The sequence below is a fragment of the Pristiophorus japonicus genome, chromosome 1 (assembly GCF_044704955.1).
Source record: "Pristiophorus japonicus isolate sPriJap1 chromosome 1, sPriJap1.hap1, whole genome shotgun sequence".
Lineage (NCBI taxonomy): Eukaryota > Metazoa > Chordata > Chondrichthyes > Pristiophoridae > Pristiophorus > Pristiophorus japonicus.
This window is the reverse complement of record NC_091977.1, coordinates 11,659,340-11,675,525: the sequence shown is the minus strand read 5'-3', so window position 1 is coordinate 11,675,525 and position 16,186 is coordinate 11,659,340. Positions and strand designations below refer to the sequence as shown.

At 45.5% G+C, this 16,186-nt stretch overlaps 1 protein-coding gene across 1 annotated transcript in view; it reads right to left on the bottom strand.

Annotated features, from left to right (window-relative positions):
• tmem8b (transmembrane protein 8B) overlaps positions 1-15,196 on the bottom strand; it is a 354,968-nt gene extending 339,772 nt beyond the window's left edge. The window contains exon 1 of the mRNA XM_070877086.1: positions 15,112-15,196. Coding sequence (XP_070733187.1) covers positions 15,112-15,196 — 85 coding nt within the window. The remainder of the gene's footprint in view (positions 1-15,111) is intronic.
• Positions 15,197-16,186: the final 990 nt, after the last annotated feature.

Below are 16,186 nucleotides of genomic sequence, written 5' to 3'. Positions count from 1 at the left end.
GATCAGTCATGATCATTTTGAATGGTGGAGCAGGCTCGAGGGGCCAAATGGCCTTCTCCTGCTCCTATTTCTTATGTTTTTATGTTCAATGGTTCGGCCTCAACTGGAGTACCTATTCATCATCATAGGCGGTCTCTCGAAACAAGGATGACTTGCTTCCACGCCAAAAAAGGATGAGTTCACAGGTGTTTCAATGAAGGACCCAAACTACATCCTCAAGGGTGGAAGATGCCTGTGCATGGATTTTTTTAACGTGTGGTGGCCGTTGCAACCCAGCCACCACAGGGGCTTGACAGAGCTAGGCCTTTATCTAGTGGCAAGGATTAACAGGACAACTGGAGACCAGCTCTCCAGCTCTATTTATAGCCCCGACCTGCGGTACTGTTCTCACACAGGTCGGGTGGCCCATGATGTTCCAGGGCCCAGCTCTCCAGCTCTATTTATAGCCCCAACCTGCAATGGTGTTCTCATACAGGTTGGGGCGGCCCATGCTGAGGTCCAGAGAGTATAGGCCCATTCTACACAATCTTTCATCATAATACAGTTTATCTATATTATTTGCAAGACGACTGGAGACCAGCTCTGCTGCACGGACCTAGTGTGCACACATATCGCAGTGTGGGCTGGCCCGTGTTGCCCCTGGGCCCTCGCCTCTTCTGGGCGCCAAACTCACACGGCTCCCCTGGGCCCCGATCACATTACCAGGCCTCCAGTCCTCTGACACCATACCTGAAGCCAGAGGGGATTGGAAAATGATGGTCAGGGCTTCTTTTATTTCCTCTTTGGCTTCGCTTAACAGCCTGGGATACATTTCATCCAGGCCTGGGGATTTATCCACTTTCAAAGCTGCTAAACCCCTTAATACCTCCTCCCGCCCCCCCCCACCCCCACTATGTTTATTTCATCTAGTATTTCACACTCCTCCTCACCGATAGCAGTGTCTGCATTGCCCCTCTTCTTTGTGAAAACAGTCGAGGGCCCAGGGGCAGCACGGGCCAGCCCACACTGCAATATGTGTGTGCACTAGGATAGGCCTCCAGTCGTCTTGGGTAATCCTCGCCACTGGACCAAGACCTAGCACTGTCAAACCCGTGTGGTGGCTGGTGTGCAACGGCCACCAAACGTTAAAAAAATCCACGCACAGGCAACGTATTCATTAAGAACCATACCCACATCACCCGCCTCTACACACAGATTACCCTCATGGTCTCTACCCTTTCTTTAGTTACCCTCTTGTTCTTAATATATTTATAAAACATCTTTGGGTTTTCCTTGATTTTACTTGCCAATAATTTTTCATACTCTCTCTTTGCTTTCCTAATATCCTTTTTAATTTCACCACTGCACTTCTCTATACTCCTCCACAGATTCTGCAGTAATGAGCCCTCGATATCTGTCATAAGCTTCCCTTTTTTTCTTTATCCTACCTTGTATGTCCCGAGACATCCAGGAGGCTCTAGATTTGATAGCCCCACCCTTTTATTTAAGGGCACATATTTGGTCTGAACCCTCCAGGTCTCCTCCTTGAATGCCTCCCACTGCTCTGACACCGATTTACCTTCAAGGAGCTGTTTGCAGTCCACTTTGACCAAATCACCTCTCAGCTTTGCAAAGTTGGCTTTTCCCCAAATTAGAATATTTATTCCTGGTCTATCCTTATCCTTTTCCATAACTACCTTAAATCTAACTGAATTATGGTCACCAGAACCTAACTGCTCTCCCACGGATACCCCTTCCACCTGCCCAGCTTCATTCCCTAAAACTAAATCCAGAGCCCGTAATGGGTTTGCTATATGCTGGCTAAAAAACACAGGTTTGCATCACTTCTTGGCTTTTTGTCTCTATTTATAAAGCCCAGGATCCCATAAGCTTTATTAACTGCTTTGTTAAGTTGACCTGCCACCTGAAAAGATTTGTGCACAAACCACCCCCAGGTCTCTCTGTTCTTGTACAATTTAGCTTGTATCTTCTCTCTGCCTTCTTCTCATCAAAATGTATCACATCACATTTTTCTGTGTTGAATTTCACCTCTTGCAGTGTAGAAAACACATCAGTTCCCAGATTCCTTTTGAGATCATATTACCAATATTAGAAGCTTTGGTTTTACTTCTTAAAATGATTTAGAAATTTGTCGGCAAAAAGAGACATTCCGACTTCAAAATGGCTCTCAAGAAATGAATATAGCAAAAGATGTTAACTACAACACTGAAACATCGTACAGTATCTGTCATTAACCTATCCACTATCCACCTATTTATCATTTCTTTTATTGATCTGTGTATCTATTAGTTAGTTAGCCGTAGAACCATAAAAGTTTACAACACAGAAGGAGGCCGTTCAGCCCATCATGCCTCTGCCAGCTCTTTGTTAGAGCAATACTTCACAGCCAATAAAGAACTTTGGAAATGTAATCATCATTGTAATTTTTTTAAAATTCATTCTTGGGATGTGGGCGTCGCTGGCAAGGCCGGCATTTATTGCCCATCCTTACATACAACTCACAAGCTGGCGGAGGGCTACCTTCTTGAATCACTGCTAGCGGTTTGATACAACTCAATGATTTGCTCAGCTACTTCAGAGTGCTGTTAAGAGTCAACCACGTTGGGTGTGGGACAGGAGTCTCACATAGGCCCAGACCGGGTAAGGACGGCAGGTTTCCTTTCCCTAAAGGATGTTAGTGAGCCAGTTTGGTTTTTTATCAACAATCGGACAGCTTCATGGTCACTTTTACGGGCACCAGCATTTTGTTAGTAAAACAGCCAATGTTAGAAGGATTAAAGGTAGCACAGTGGTTATGTTATTGGATTAGTTATCCAGAGGTCTGGATTAATGATTGGTGAGATATAAGAACATAAGAAATAGGAGCAGGAGATGGCCATACCGCCCATCGAGCCTGCTCTGCTACTCAATAAGATCATGGCTGATCATTGACCTCAACTCTACTTTCCCGCCTAATCCTCATATTCCTTGATTCTCCTAAACTTCAAAAATCTATCTATCTCAGCCTTGAATATATTCAGAGACTCAGCATCCACAGCTCTCTGGGACAGAGAATTCCAAAGATTCACAGCCCTCTGAGTGAAGAAATTCCTCCTCACCTCTGTCGTAAATGGTGTTCCCCTTATACTCAGACAGTGCCCCCTAGTTCTAGACATTCCAGCCAGGGGAAGCAACCTCTCAGCATCTACCCTGTCAATCCCCTTCATGTATGTTTCCATGAGATCACCTCTCATTCTTCTAAACTCCAGAGAGTCATCATCATAGGCGATCTCTCGAACGAGGATGACTTGCTTCCACGAGAGTTCACAGATGTTTCAATGAAGGACCCGATGTTCCAGTCCTGAACTCCAGTTGAGGGGGTGGAAGATGCCTGTGCATGGATCTTTTTTAACGCGTGGTGGCCGTTGCACATCAGCCACCATAGGGGCTTGACAGAGCTAGGCCTTTATCTAGTGGCAAGGATTAACAGGACAACTGGAGACCAGCTCTCCAGCTCTATTTATAGCCCCGACCTGCGGTACTGTTCTCACACAGGTCGGGTGGCCCATGATGTTCCAGGGCCCAGCTCTCCAGCTATATTTATAGCCCCAACCTGCAATGGTGTTCTCATACAGGTTGGGGCGGCCCATGCTGAGGTCCAGAGAGTATAGGCCCATTCTACACAATCTTTCATCATAATACAGTTTATCTATATTATTTGCAGATGCTTTGTGTTCTCCTCACAGCTTACTGTCCTACCTAGTTTTGTATCATCAGCAAATCTGGATATATTACACTCGGTCCCTTCATATAGGTCATTAATATAGATTGTAAATAGCTGAGGCACTGATCCTTGCGGCACTCCACTAGTTACAGCTTGCCAACCTGAAAAAGACCCATTTATCCCTACTCTCTGTTTTCTGTCCATTAACCAATTGTCTATCCATGCTAATACATTACCTCCAATCCCATGAGCCCTTATCTTGTGTAATAACCTTTTCGTGTGGCACCTCATCAAAAGAACGTTTGGAAATCCAGTTATATTACATCCACTGGTTCCCCTTTATCTACCCTACTAGTTACATCCTCAAAAAACTCTACTAAATTTGTCAAACACAATTTCCCTTTCAAAAAACCATGTTGACTCTGCCTAATTATGTTATGATTTTCTAAGTGCCCTGATACCACTTCCTTAACAATGGATTCCAGCATTTCTTGAATAGTGGGGTTACATTTGCTACCTTCCAATCCACTGGGACCATTCTAGAATCTAGGGAATTTTGGAAGATCAAAACCAATGCATCCACTATCTCTGCAGCCACCTCTTTTAAAACCCTAGGATGTAGGCCGTCAGGTCCAGGGGATTTGTCGGCTTTTAGTCCCATTATTTTCTCTAGTACTTTCTCTCTACTTATATTAATTACATTAAGTTCCTCACCCTCATTAGACCCTTGGTTCCCCACCATATTAGGTTTGCTTTTTGCATCTTCTACAAGGAAGATAGATAGAAAATATTTGATTCACATTTCTGCCATTTCCTTATTCCCCATAATAATTTCTCCGGTCTCAGCCTCTAAGGGACCAATGTTTACTTTTGCTACTCTCTTCCTTTTTACATACTTGTAGAAGCTCTTACAATCTGTTTTTATATTTCTTGCTAGTTTTCTCTCATAGTCTACTTTTTCTCTTTTTAGCAATTTTTTGGTCACCCTTTGCTGGTTTCTGAAACTCTCCCAATTCTCAGGCTCACTACTATTCTTTACAACATTATAAGCTTCTTTTTTCAATCTAATGCTGTCCTTAACTTCTTTAGTTAGCCATGGATGGATCACTTTTCCCGTGTACTTTTTGTTTCCCAATGGAATGTATTTTTGTTGAGAATTATGAAATATTTCTTTAAATGCTAGCCACTGCTTATCTACTACCATACCTTGTAATCTATTTTTCCAATCCACCTTAGCCAACTCGCCCTTTATACCTATGTAATTGGCTTTATTTAAGTTTAAGACTCTAGTTTCAGGCTTAGGCAAGTCACTCTCAAATGCAATGTGAAATTCTATTGTATTATGATCACTCGACCAGAGGATCCTTTACTAAAATAGCTTGTTCCCTGGTTGGTTCCATGAGGTTGGTTCCTATTGTTCTAGGAAACTGTCCTGAATGAATTCCATGAACTCGTCCTCTAGACTACCTATGCCAATTCAATTGTCCAGTCCATATGAAGATTAAAGTCCCCCACGATTATTGCATTACCTTTGTTACAAGCTCCTATTTCTTGATTAATATTCTGTCCAACAATATAGCTATTGTGAGGGAGCCTATATACTACTCCCAGCAGTGTTCTCTGCCCCTTGTTATTCCTTATCTCCACCCATACTACTTCTACTTGCTGATCTTCTGAGCCAAGATCCTTTCTCTCTATTGCCTTTATGTCATCCTTTATTGTCAGGGCTACCCCCACCCCTATCTCCACCCCCTCCTTTACCATTCTGCCTGTCTTTTCAAAACAACAAGTACCCTGGAACATTTAGTTCCCAACCTTGGTCACCTTGCAACCACATCTCAGTAATGGCTATTAGATCAAACCCATTTATCTCAATTTGTGTCACTAGTCTGTCTATCTTGTTGCGGATGTTTCGTGCATTCAGAGAAAGAGCCTTTAATTCCCTGCTTTGACTTTATTCTCTGCTGCACTTCTGCCATTAAACTCTGTCCCTTCCTGTCACACTCTGCTTGTTTTTACCCAAGTCGCTACACCGCTCTATTGCATTGACCTTTCTCTTCAGATATTTAAATTTCCCCTCACCTGAGTTCCCCCCCCCCGCCCCCCGCCCTCATTTTTTAGTTAGATGTGAGTTCAAATCCCACCACGGCAGCCGGGGAATTTAAATTCAGTTAATTAAATAAATCTGGAATAAAAAGCTAGAGTCAGTAATGGTGACCATAAAACTACTAGATTGCTGTAAAAACGCACCTGGTTCACTAATGTCCTTTAGGGAAGGAAATCTTCCCAGTCCTTACCCGGTCTGGCCTATATGTGACTCCAGCCCCACAGCAATGTGGTTGACTCTTAACTGCCCCTCTGAAATGGCCTAGCAAGCAACTCAGTTAAGGGCAATTAGGATGGGCAATAAACGCTGGTCTTGCCACCCCAAGGCTGAATAAAAAAAAAGGAGAATAAACTGGGTGAGATTGCAGAAACTTTCATCTCACAGTCTGAGTTTGATTTAAACACAGGTCCCAGAGGATATTATGCACTAACCCGTTACACTAACAAGCAAGGCTTCCATCCGTGGAGAGGCCTGTCAGCTTAATTCATGCACTTAGGCCACCTGACCAGCAGACGATGCAGGGACTAATTAGCAGACAGGCAGGCAAGCTTGGCTCTGTAACTCCTGCCCACAAGGATGGACTGGATGGCTCTGTAAATGACACACCAACTATCAAAACACACTCACTATTAAAAGGCATTGGGGTAGATAATTGGGCCTCACTGAACCCAATTTCTGAGCTGAAAACAGGGGTAAAAATGACCAATTTCACAGGGCTGTGCCCTAGGACACCTGAAATACATCCAAAACTGTATAGGCCTTGAATGGTTTTTAGGCATTCATGGCGGCCACCTGAAACATGCTCCAGCGCACTTCCGGTGGGAAATGTCCGTGTGCTTCCTGCCCGTCATATTAGGGACTTAATAGAACACTTAGCCCCCACCCCGCCAGCCTACCCGGTTCCAAAGCCATAAAATCCCTCGTCAAGGTATGACTGTGGAATTTACAGCACATTCGAGCGGCCAAGATCAAAACTGTCGCCCATAAAATGGGCAGCAATCTGGCCACAAAACAAAAAACAGAGAGTCGGGGTTAAAAGTTGTTCCTCGGATTGGCAAATGGCGGGAAGTGGTGTTCCACGGGGATCGGGCTGGGACCACTGTTGTTCAACATTTACAGAAACGATTTGGACTCGGAAACCTGAAGAACAATTTCAAAATTTGAAGGCAACATCAAATTGGGGAGTATAGTTAATACAGAGAACCATGACAAAATACAGGAAGACATTAATAAACTTGCAGAATAGGAATGTAATTGGCAAATGAACTGAAACATAGATAAGTGGAAGTAATACACTTTTGGTAGAAAGAATAAAGAGGACACATACTCGATTGTGTAAATGGAGGAGAGGAACAAAGGGATCGGGGAGGTACAGATACACACATGACTGAAAGTAGCGACGCAGGTTAATAAGGCCATCCAAATGCAAACCAAGCAATGGGATTTATTTCTAAAGGGATAGAATTGAAAAGTAGAGAAGTTACGTTAAACTTGTATAGAACCTTGGAATACTGTGCACAGTTCTGATCTCCATATTATAGAGACGCTAGAGAGGGTGCAAAAAATATTTGTGAGAATGACAGCAGAACTGAGAGGTTATACCTATCTGGAAAGATTGAACAGGCTGGTCAGGGGGCAGAATGTCAATTTCAATATTATAATGAGGCTCGCAGCCTCATTTTTCACCTCTATTTTGAATTGAACTGCAATCTGCGAAACTTGATAGTTAAAGCGAGGTGGAGACTGCAGCATCCAGGAGGTAAGTGCCTTTATACCTACCTCCCGGATCCAGGGTCCCAGTCATACACACCCACCGTGATCGGAGCCCCCACCCCGAGGCCTCCAATCAGCCTCCAATTGCCACCATCAGGCCCCACCCCACCGATGATGCTCAGGCTGGCCACAATCCAAGGAGGCTGGCCGCGATTCTCTCCCTTCCCCCTGCCGATCCTCGGCCAACCACCCCACCCGCACCATGCCCCCCGCCAAACCCAAATCCCATCTCCAAACCTCCCATTGAATATCCCCAGGGAGGGATTCTGCAAGGACCAACCAAAGGTAAGGAGAAGATAGTCATAGAGTGAATGAAAGGAAGGTCAACGGGGCAAACATCAACACGACCCTCACATCAATAATATATGTACCTGCCCTGGGAGTGTTTGATGGGACAGTGTAGAGGGAGCTTTACTCTGTATCTAACCCGTGCTGTACCTGCTCTGGGAGTGTTTGATGGGAAGTATAGAGGGAGCTTTACTCTGTATCTAAGCCATGCGATACCAGCCCTGGGAGTGTTTGATGGGACAGTGTAGAGGGAGCTTTACTCTGTGTCTGACCCGTACTGTACCTGTCCTGGGAGTGTTTGATGGGACAGTGTAGAGGGAGCTTTACTCTGTATCTGACCCGTATTGTACCTGCCCTGGGTATGTTTGATGAGACAGTGTAGAGGGAGCTTTACTCTGTATCTAACCCGTGCTATACCTGTCCTGGGAGTGTTTGATGAGACAGTGTAGAGGGAGCTTTACTCTATCTAACCCATGCAGTACCTGCCCTGAGTATGTTTGATGAGACAGTGTAGAGGGAGCTTTTCTCTGTATCTAACCCGTGCTGTACCTGCCCTGGGAGTGTTTGATGGGACAGTGTAGAGCGAGCTTTACTCTGTATCTAACCCGTGCGGTACCTGCCCTGGGAGTGTCTGATGGGACAGTTTAGTGGGAGCTTTACTCTGTATCTAACCCATGCTGTACCTGCCCAAGGAGTTTGATGGGACAGTGTAGAGGGAGCTTTACTCTGTATCTAACCCATGCAGTACCTGCCCTGGGAATATTTGATGTAACAGTGTAGAGGGAGCTTTACTCTGTATCTAACCCCTTGCTGTACCTGCCCTGGAATTGTTTGATGGGACAGATTAGAGGGAGCTTTACTCTGTATCTAACCCATGCTGTACCTGCCCTGGGAGTGTTTGATGGGACAGTGTAGAGGGAGCTTTACTCTGTATCTAACCCATGCTGTACCTGCCCTGGGAATGTTTGATGGGACAGTTTAGAGGGATCTTTACTCTGTATCTAACCCGTGCTATACCTGACCTGGGAATGTTTGATGGTACAGTGTAGAGAGAACTTTACTCTGTATCTAACGCGTGCGGAACCTGCCCTGGGAGTGTTTGATGAGATAGTGTAGAGGGAGCTTTACTCTGTATCTAACCCGTGCTGTACCTGCCTTGGGAATGTATCTAACCTGTGCTGCATCTGCCCTGGGAGTGTTTGATGGGACAGTGCAGAGGGAGCTTTATTCTGTATCTAACCCGTGCTGTACCTGCCCTAGGAGTGTTTGATGGGACAGTGTAGAGGGAGCTTTACTCTAGCTAACCCAATCTGTACCTGCCCTATGAATTTGATGGGGCCGTGTAGATGGAGCTTTACTCTGTATCTAACCCGTGCTGTACCCGCCCTAGGAGTTTGATGGGACAGTGTATTGATACACAATGCACCACCTACAAATCACAATAGTCACACTCAGTAATCTCAATGGCCCATTCATAAATCAGAGAGCCCCATTGAGAATTTATTTAGAAGCTGATGTGTTTCATTGACAAATCTCAGTCCTGCACTCCCAGTCATTCGGAAGCTGTGCCCCAGATTTGAATATCCTCTATTCCCAGATGCCAGAATTCAGTCACTTAATATTAATTTCTTCACAGTTCACCTGCGTGCATGCCATGGGAAGATAGAAAGCTCACACCTCTGCTAATCTATCATGCCAAGTAGGGTTTGCAAAGAAAATTACATTTGCAGATTTCCATTTTCATTTAGTCTGCTCTTTGGGCAGTGGATTGCAGCTTATGTGATGGAAATCTGCTATTCAGTGTGTGCCTAGATGGAAACATTGGGACCGAAATAAGGACAGAAGTAAATTAGTCTTTGGGCCACAACAGAATAAATCAGGTAGGCTGCCAATGTGTAGCAGTGTGACCAAGTATTCTGAACCCCCTTTATTGAAGTCCACACAAGTCCCATCCTCACTAACACCCCACCAGTACAGCCCTACATAGTGAGGCGCAGAATGACCATAGGTAGAGAATGGAAATCCACGTACAAGAACAATCAATCCAACAACTTGCTCAGAACAGATGGAGTAGCCCAGGAGTACTTGTGGCTGAGGACCTAACTCACGCCTGGCCAAACCCTGTCACGTGTAACACGAGCTGTATAAAACCACCTATGTTAACATACTGACCAGAACTTTCAAAAAGTATATTTCTATCATCAACAACAATTTGCATTCATGTAGCACTTTTAGCGTAATAAATCATCCCAAGTTGTTTTACAGGAGCGATCATCAAACAAAGCTGCATCCACCCAGCGACAATACTACGTTAGAGTACAGTCAGTCATCCATTAGTTTTCTAACACTTGTCTCAGGCACCTGACTTCACGCAGTTACATTGGCCACATGCTTTCCAAACAGGCAACAGACCAGTGCTGGAATAATCAGATGGAGATGGAGATTAGAGAGAGATACACAGAAAGAGCAAGTCAGAAGGAGAAAGATTGGCAGATACAAACATAGAAATGGAGAGAGTGGGAAAGAGATAGAAAGAATGGCAGACCCAGAGAGAGAGGGACACAAGCACGGAAACAGAGAGTGGGAAAGAAAGACTTATATTTCTATAGTGCCTTTCACAACCATTGGATGTCTCAAAGCACTTTACAGTCAATGAAGTACTTTTTGAAATGTAGTCACTGTTGTAATGTGGGAACTGTAGCAGCCAATTTGTGCACAGTAAGCTCCCACAAACAGCAATGTGATAATGACCAGATCATCTTTTTTTGTTATGTTGATTGAGGAATAAATATTGGCCAGGACACCAGGGAGAACATCCCCTGCTCTTCTTCGTAATAGTGCCATGGGATCTTTTACATCCACCTGAGAGAGCAGTTTAACATCTTATCTGAAAGACGACACATCTGACTGTGCAGCACTCCCTCAATACTGCACTGGAGTGTCAGCCTAGATTTATGTGCTCAAGTCTCTGGAGCGGGATTGAACCCACAACCTTCTGAGTCAGAGGCAAGCATGCTACCCACTGAGCCATGACTGACACAGAAGAGATAGGGACCAGCAGATACAGGGACCAGCAGATACAAACACAAAAACAGAGAAGGAAAGAGCTAGAGAGACTGGCAGACCCAGAGAGAGAGGGAGAGATAGAGAGAATGGCAGTCACTGCATAAAAATAGAGAGAGTGGCAGATACAAGCACGGAAACAGAGAGAGGGAAAGAGACAGAGATACTGGCAGACCCAGAGAGAGTGGGAGAGATAGGGAGACTGGCAGTCACTTTGCAGAAACAAAGAGTGGGAACGAGATAAAGAGACTGACAGATCCAGAGAGAGAGAAAAAGAGATAGAGGGAATGGCAGACCCAGAGAAAGAGGGAGAAATAGAGAGACTGGCAGACCCAGAGAAAGAGGGAGAAAGAGAGAGACCGGCAGACCCAGAGAAAGAGGGAGAAATAGAGAGACTGGCAAATCCAGAGAAAGAAGGAGAAATAGAGAGCATGGCACACCCAGAGAAAGAGGGAGAGATCGAGAGACTGGTAGACACAGAGAAAGAGGGAGAAATAGAGAGACTGGCAGACCCAGAGAAAGAGGGAGAAATAGAGAGACTGGCAGACCCAGAGGAAGAGGAAGATAAAGAGACTGGTAGACCCAGAGAAAGAGGCAGCGATAGAGAGACTGGCAGACCCAGAGAAAGAGGAAGATAAAGAGACTGGTAGACCCAGAGAAAGAGGGAGAGATAGAGAGACTGGCAGACACTGCACAGAAACAGAGAGAGAGAGAAAGATGTGTAAAGGAAAACAATAGGAGAAAGAGACGGATAGACGAAATATCAAAACAGGAAGAGAAATTACCAAATAGAACAGATTAATTTTTAGGGACAATAAAGCTGCACCTTTTTAAAAGCAAAAGTAAAGGCAGAGAAAGATGGGTAGAGAACAGAAAATTAATCAGTGCTTTGCAAATTATGTAAATTATGTCATTTTGAATTCTTTGAGATATAGATTTTTAAGGACCAGAATAATACAGAAATTAAGTCAGGAGAGAGAGAATGTACAGTAAGGAGAGAAAATTAGAATAAGACATTGGTTCAAACACTGAGATAGACCGAATTGAGAGATCAGCAAAAAAGCAAAGACAAGGGACACATGAAATATCAATATAGTAAAAGCACAAAGGACAAGGAACATAACAGACATGGTGGAGAGAATATTAGGAGCAAAGAATTATCTCACAGGCGAATATTCTGACAGAGAGCGAAAGAACTGGCTAGAAATTGAGAACATGATTGGCAACATAAAGAAAGCAGAGATAGAGATCAAATATACAAAGCCTAGTGTGGAATGTCTATTCCTGCCTCAGTTAAATTGCTACAGGATCATGAATACCTACACTCTTCAAGGGCGGCTGTGATAAAGGCTGAGGAACATTATCAGGGGAAGCTATTAAATCCTTTTGGTTTGTTTACTGAATATGAGTGGGGGATAAAGAAAGAGAGGGAATTGTACATTTCATGAAACCAGTAGCATCGTTGGGAGGTGAACAATTCTGGCTCTGGGACCTCTGATTATTCCTCGCACACAATCCAGGATGTTCCCCCTCAACAGCCACACCATCAGTACAGACATGCAACAGACTGCAGGAAGGCAGCCTGTGAAAGATGGAGGGTAGAAAGCACACTGGCAGAGAACGAACAGCTGGACAAATGGAAATGGGGATGAGCAAAGAGAGCAGGCGGTGAGAGAAATCACTGCAAGAAGACTGGCTGAATTAACTCAAATGTGAAGAGAAAAATAGAAAATAAAGAGAGATAGAGATAAATAGGGTTAGGAATGGAGATAGAGAGAAGTACGGATAGAGATATAGAGATAGATATAGAGACAGATAGATTCAGTGATATAGACAGATATATAACGGTAGAGATATAGGGATAGAGACAGACCTAGAGATATAGGAACAGAGATAGACAGAGACAGAAATAGAATTAGAGCTAGAGATAGATATATAGAGACAGACACTGTGGCAAACAGAAGTAGAAATATAGGTAGGGACACATTTAGAGGCAGAGAAAGACAACCTAACCAATTGTACAATCTACAAGAAAATTGCAAAATAAAGAATGAACCAGACAGAGAGAAAGCAGATGAATTCAGAAAGAGATGGCAGACAGATAGATGGAGAGACAAAGAGACAGATACAAAGACGTGGAGGGTTAGAGAGACAGACAGATAGATGGTGAGAGTAGCAGAGACACACAGACAGAAAATGAGAGAAAAATGGACAGACAGAGGCAAAGAATCAGGAGTTGGATTCAGCGAGGAGAATCCTGTAAAATGACAGTGATTGTAAAATATGCCACATATATCCTCAAAATGCTGGGTTTCGCAGTATTTTTGATACAAATTCATAGGGCTGATGCACTGCCAGAAACTTGCAGCAAGGAAGGGAGGGAGAAACCTACAGGGACATCAGCAACTCGAGTAAAAGCTCATAAATTCAAGTAATTAAATAGACTTGTAAATTTAACCGGTATCATTGAGACTCGATTGGCAGCAACACACAGCAGCATTAGCCATGAAGGGAACATTCCAAATATATAGTGAACAATAGTCATCAGAGGAAGATGGCAACATAGTAACGTCCAACACAGGGGCTAACATCAGCATTTCTTACTCATAATCTCAAAGGATTACAGAACTAACGTGAGGGAATTAACTGGTGTCTTATCATTGGGTCAAGTGAATGTGAGAGAGTAGAGATTAGGAGTGGAGAGAGAGTGAGTGTGGAAGAGGAGAGAGAGAGAGAGTGGGAGAGGAGAGAAAATGAGTGTGGGAAAGTAGAGAGTGTGAGAGAGGAGAGCACGTGTGTGAGAGAGGAGAGAGGGTGAGAGTGAGTGGGAGAGGAGAGTGAGTGGGAGTGAAGAGAGAGACTGGAGAGCACAGAGAGTGAGTGTGGGAGAGGAGAGAGTGTGGGAGAGGAGAGAGTGTGGGAGCAGAGAGAGAGAACTGTCGAGAGCAGAGTGAGAGAACCATGGAGAGCTGAGAGAGTGAGTGTGGGAGAGGAAAGAGAGTGTAGGAGAGGAGTGTGGGAGATGATAGAGCGAGAGTGTGGGAGAGGAGGGAGATGTGGGAGAGGAGATAGAAAGTGAGTGGGAGAGGAGAGAGAGTGTGGGAGAAGAGAGAGAAGGTGGCAGAGGGAGAGAGAGTGGGAGAGGGGAGAGAGAGTGGGAGAGGAGGGAGAGAGTGTAGGAGAGGAGAGAGAGTGAGAGTGGGAGGGGGAGAGAGAGTGTGGGAGAGAAGAGAGAGAGAGAGTGGAAGAGAAGATAGACAGTGGTAGAGGAGGGAGAGTGTGTAGGAGAGGAGAGAGAGAGTGAGAGTGGGAGAGGAGAGAGAGAGAAAGTGGGAGAGGAGAGAGATTGTTTGTAGAGGAGCGAGGGAGTGGGAGAGGAGAGAGTGTGTGTGGGAGAGGAGAGAGTGTGTCGGAGAGGAGAGAGTGTGGGGGACGAGAGAATGTAGGAGAGGAGAGAGTGAATGTGGGAGAGGAGAGTGTTGGAGAGGAGTGGGAAAGGATAGAGAGGAGAGAGAGAGTGGGAGGGGAGAGTGAGAGTGTAGGAAAAGAGGGAGAGAGTGGGGGAGAATTGAGAGTGTATGGGAGAGGAGAGAGTGTAAGAAAGGATGACAAGTGAAGTGTTGGACAACGAGATGGATAGGGGAAGGAAGGAGAGAGTCCGCATAAAAAGGATCGGCTTACACACTTTAATAAAGTACTCCTCGCACAGCTAAGAGCTGAAATGAATCAGATCTTTAAAATTCTGAGCAGAAAGTGTCAGAGAAAGAGATGGGTGGGGATGGCAGGGTGAGTCCGCATGCCCAGCAGCGTGGACTTTCAGAACGCAGCGCCGGCGGACAGCTCCAGAGCCCCGCAGCGGGGAGTTTTAGCTCCCACGCTGGTGGACAGCTCCCCGCTAGCGATGGCTAGTTTCAGCACCCACGCCGGTGGACAGCTCTCTGTTTGTGCTGGCTGGTTTCAACACCCACAACTGCGGCCGGCTCTCTGCTAATGCTGGCTAGTTTCAGCACCCACAGAAGCGGACAGCTCTCTGCTAATGCTGGCTGGTTTCAGCACCCACAGAAGCGGACAGCTCTCTGTTAATGCTGGTTGGTTTCAGCACCCACAAAAGTGGACAGCTCCCTGCTAGCTGCGGCGGTGGGGAGGGGTGGAGGCGGACAGAGTCCGGGATACTCACCGCTGAGAGGGTGCAGGCAGCAGGCGAGCAGAAGCAGCATCGGCCGCGGGTGCAGCGGGGGAAAGCCCCGGGTCCCGGGCGACATCTCTCAGGAGCAGCAGATGCAGCAGCGGCGCAGTCCGGTGGAGGAGGACTCGATCGGTATCTGGTTATTATGTAGACACAGACACACACACAGAAAGAAAGAAAGAAATCAAAGGGAATGAGAGCAGCTGCCCCCTTTGCAGAGCTCCTCTGCTACTCGTCTCCCATTCTGCAGCGGTCCTCCCAGCCCTGCCACTCGCCACAATGATATGCTCAACACGCCGGGGCTTTGCAAGCGCTGCGCTGTCTAAGGGAGGCTGTCCGCCAGCACACGCATGCATTGGTGCGGGCCACACGTCAGTCAGGAGAAAGGGCGGGAGCTTGACTGAGTGGAATTTCACCAATTTAACACTTTCATGCCGGGCTGCATTGTGTCCGTCCTGGGTAGCACTCTCGTCTCTGAGTCAGTAGATTGTGGGTTCAAGTCCCCACTCCAGAAAGTTCAGCACAGAATCGAGGGAGTGCTGCACTGTCGGAGGTGCTGTCTTTTAAATGCGATGTTAAATAGAGACCCTGTCTGCCCTCTCAGGTGGACGAAAAAGATTCCATGGTACTATTTCGAGGAACATGGGAAGTGGAGGAGCCCATTTAGCCCCATGGAGACTGTTACACCATTCAATTAGATCATGACTGATAGGTGACCAAACTCCATATAAGAGCAGGGGAGTTCTCCCCGGTGTTCTGGCCAATATTTATCCCTTGACCAACATCACTAAAAACAGATTATCTGGTCATGATCACATTGCTGTTTGTGGGATCTTGCTGTGCAGAAACTGACTGCAGCATTTCCTACATTACAGCAGTGACTACGCGAGAAAAGTACCTTATTGGCTGTAAAGAGCTTTGGGACGTCTTGAAGTTGTGAAAGGCGCTACATAAAGGCTGGGTGCAATAAATTGGTAAGAAAAGCCCTGTTTGGCTCACTATTAAAGAAAAGAAAGAATTTGAATTTATGTAGCACCTTTCATGACCTCAGGACATCCCAAAGCAC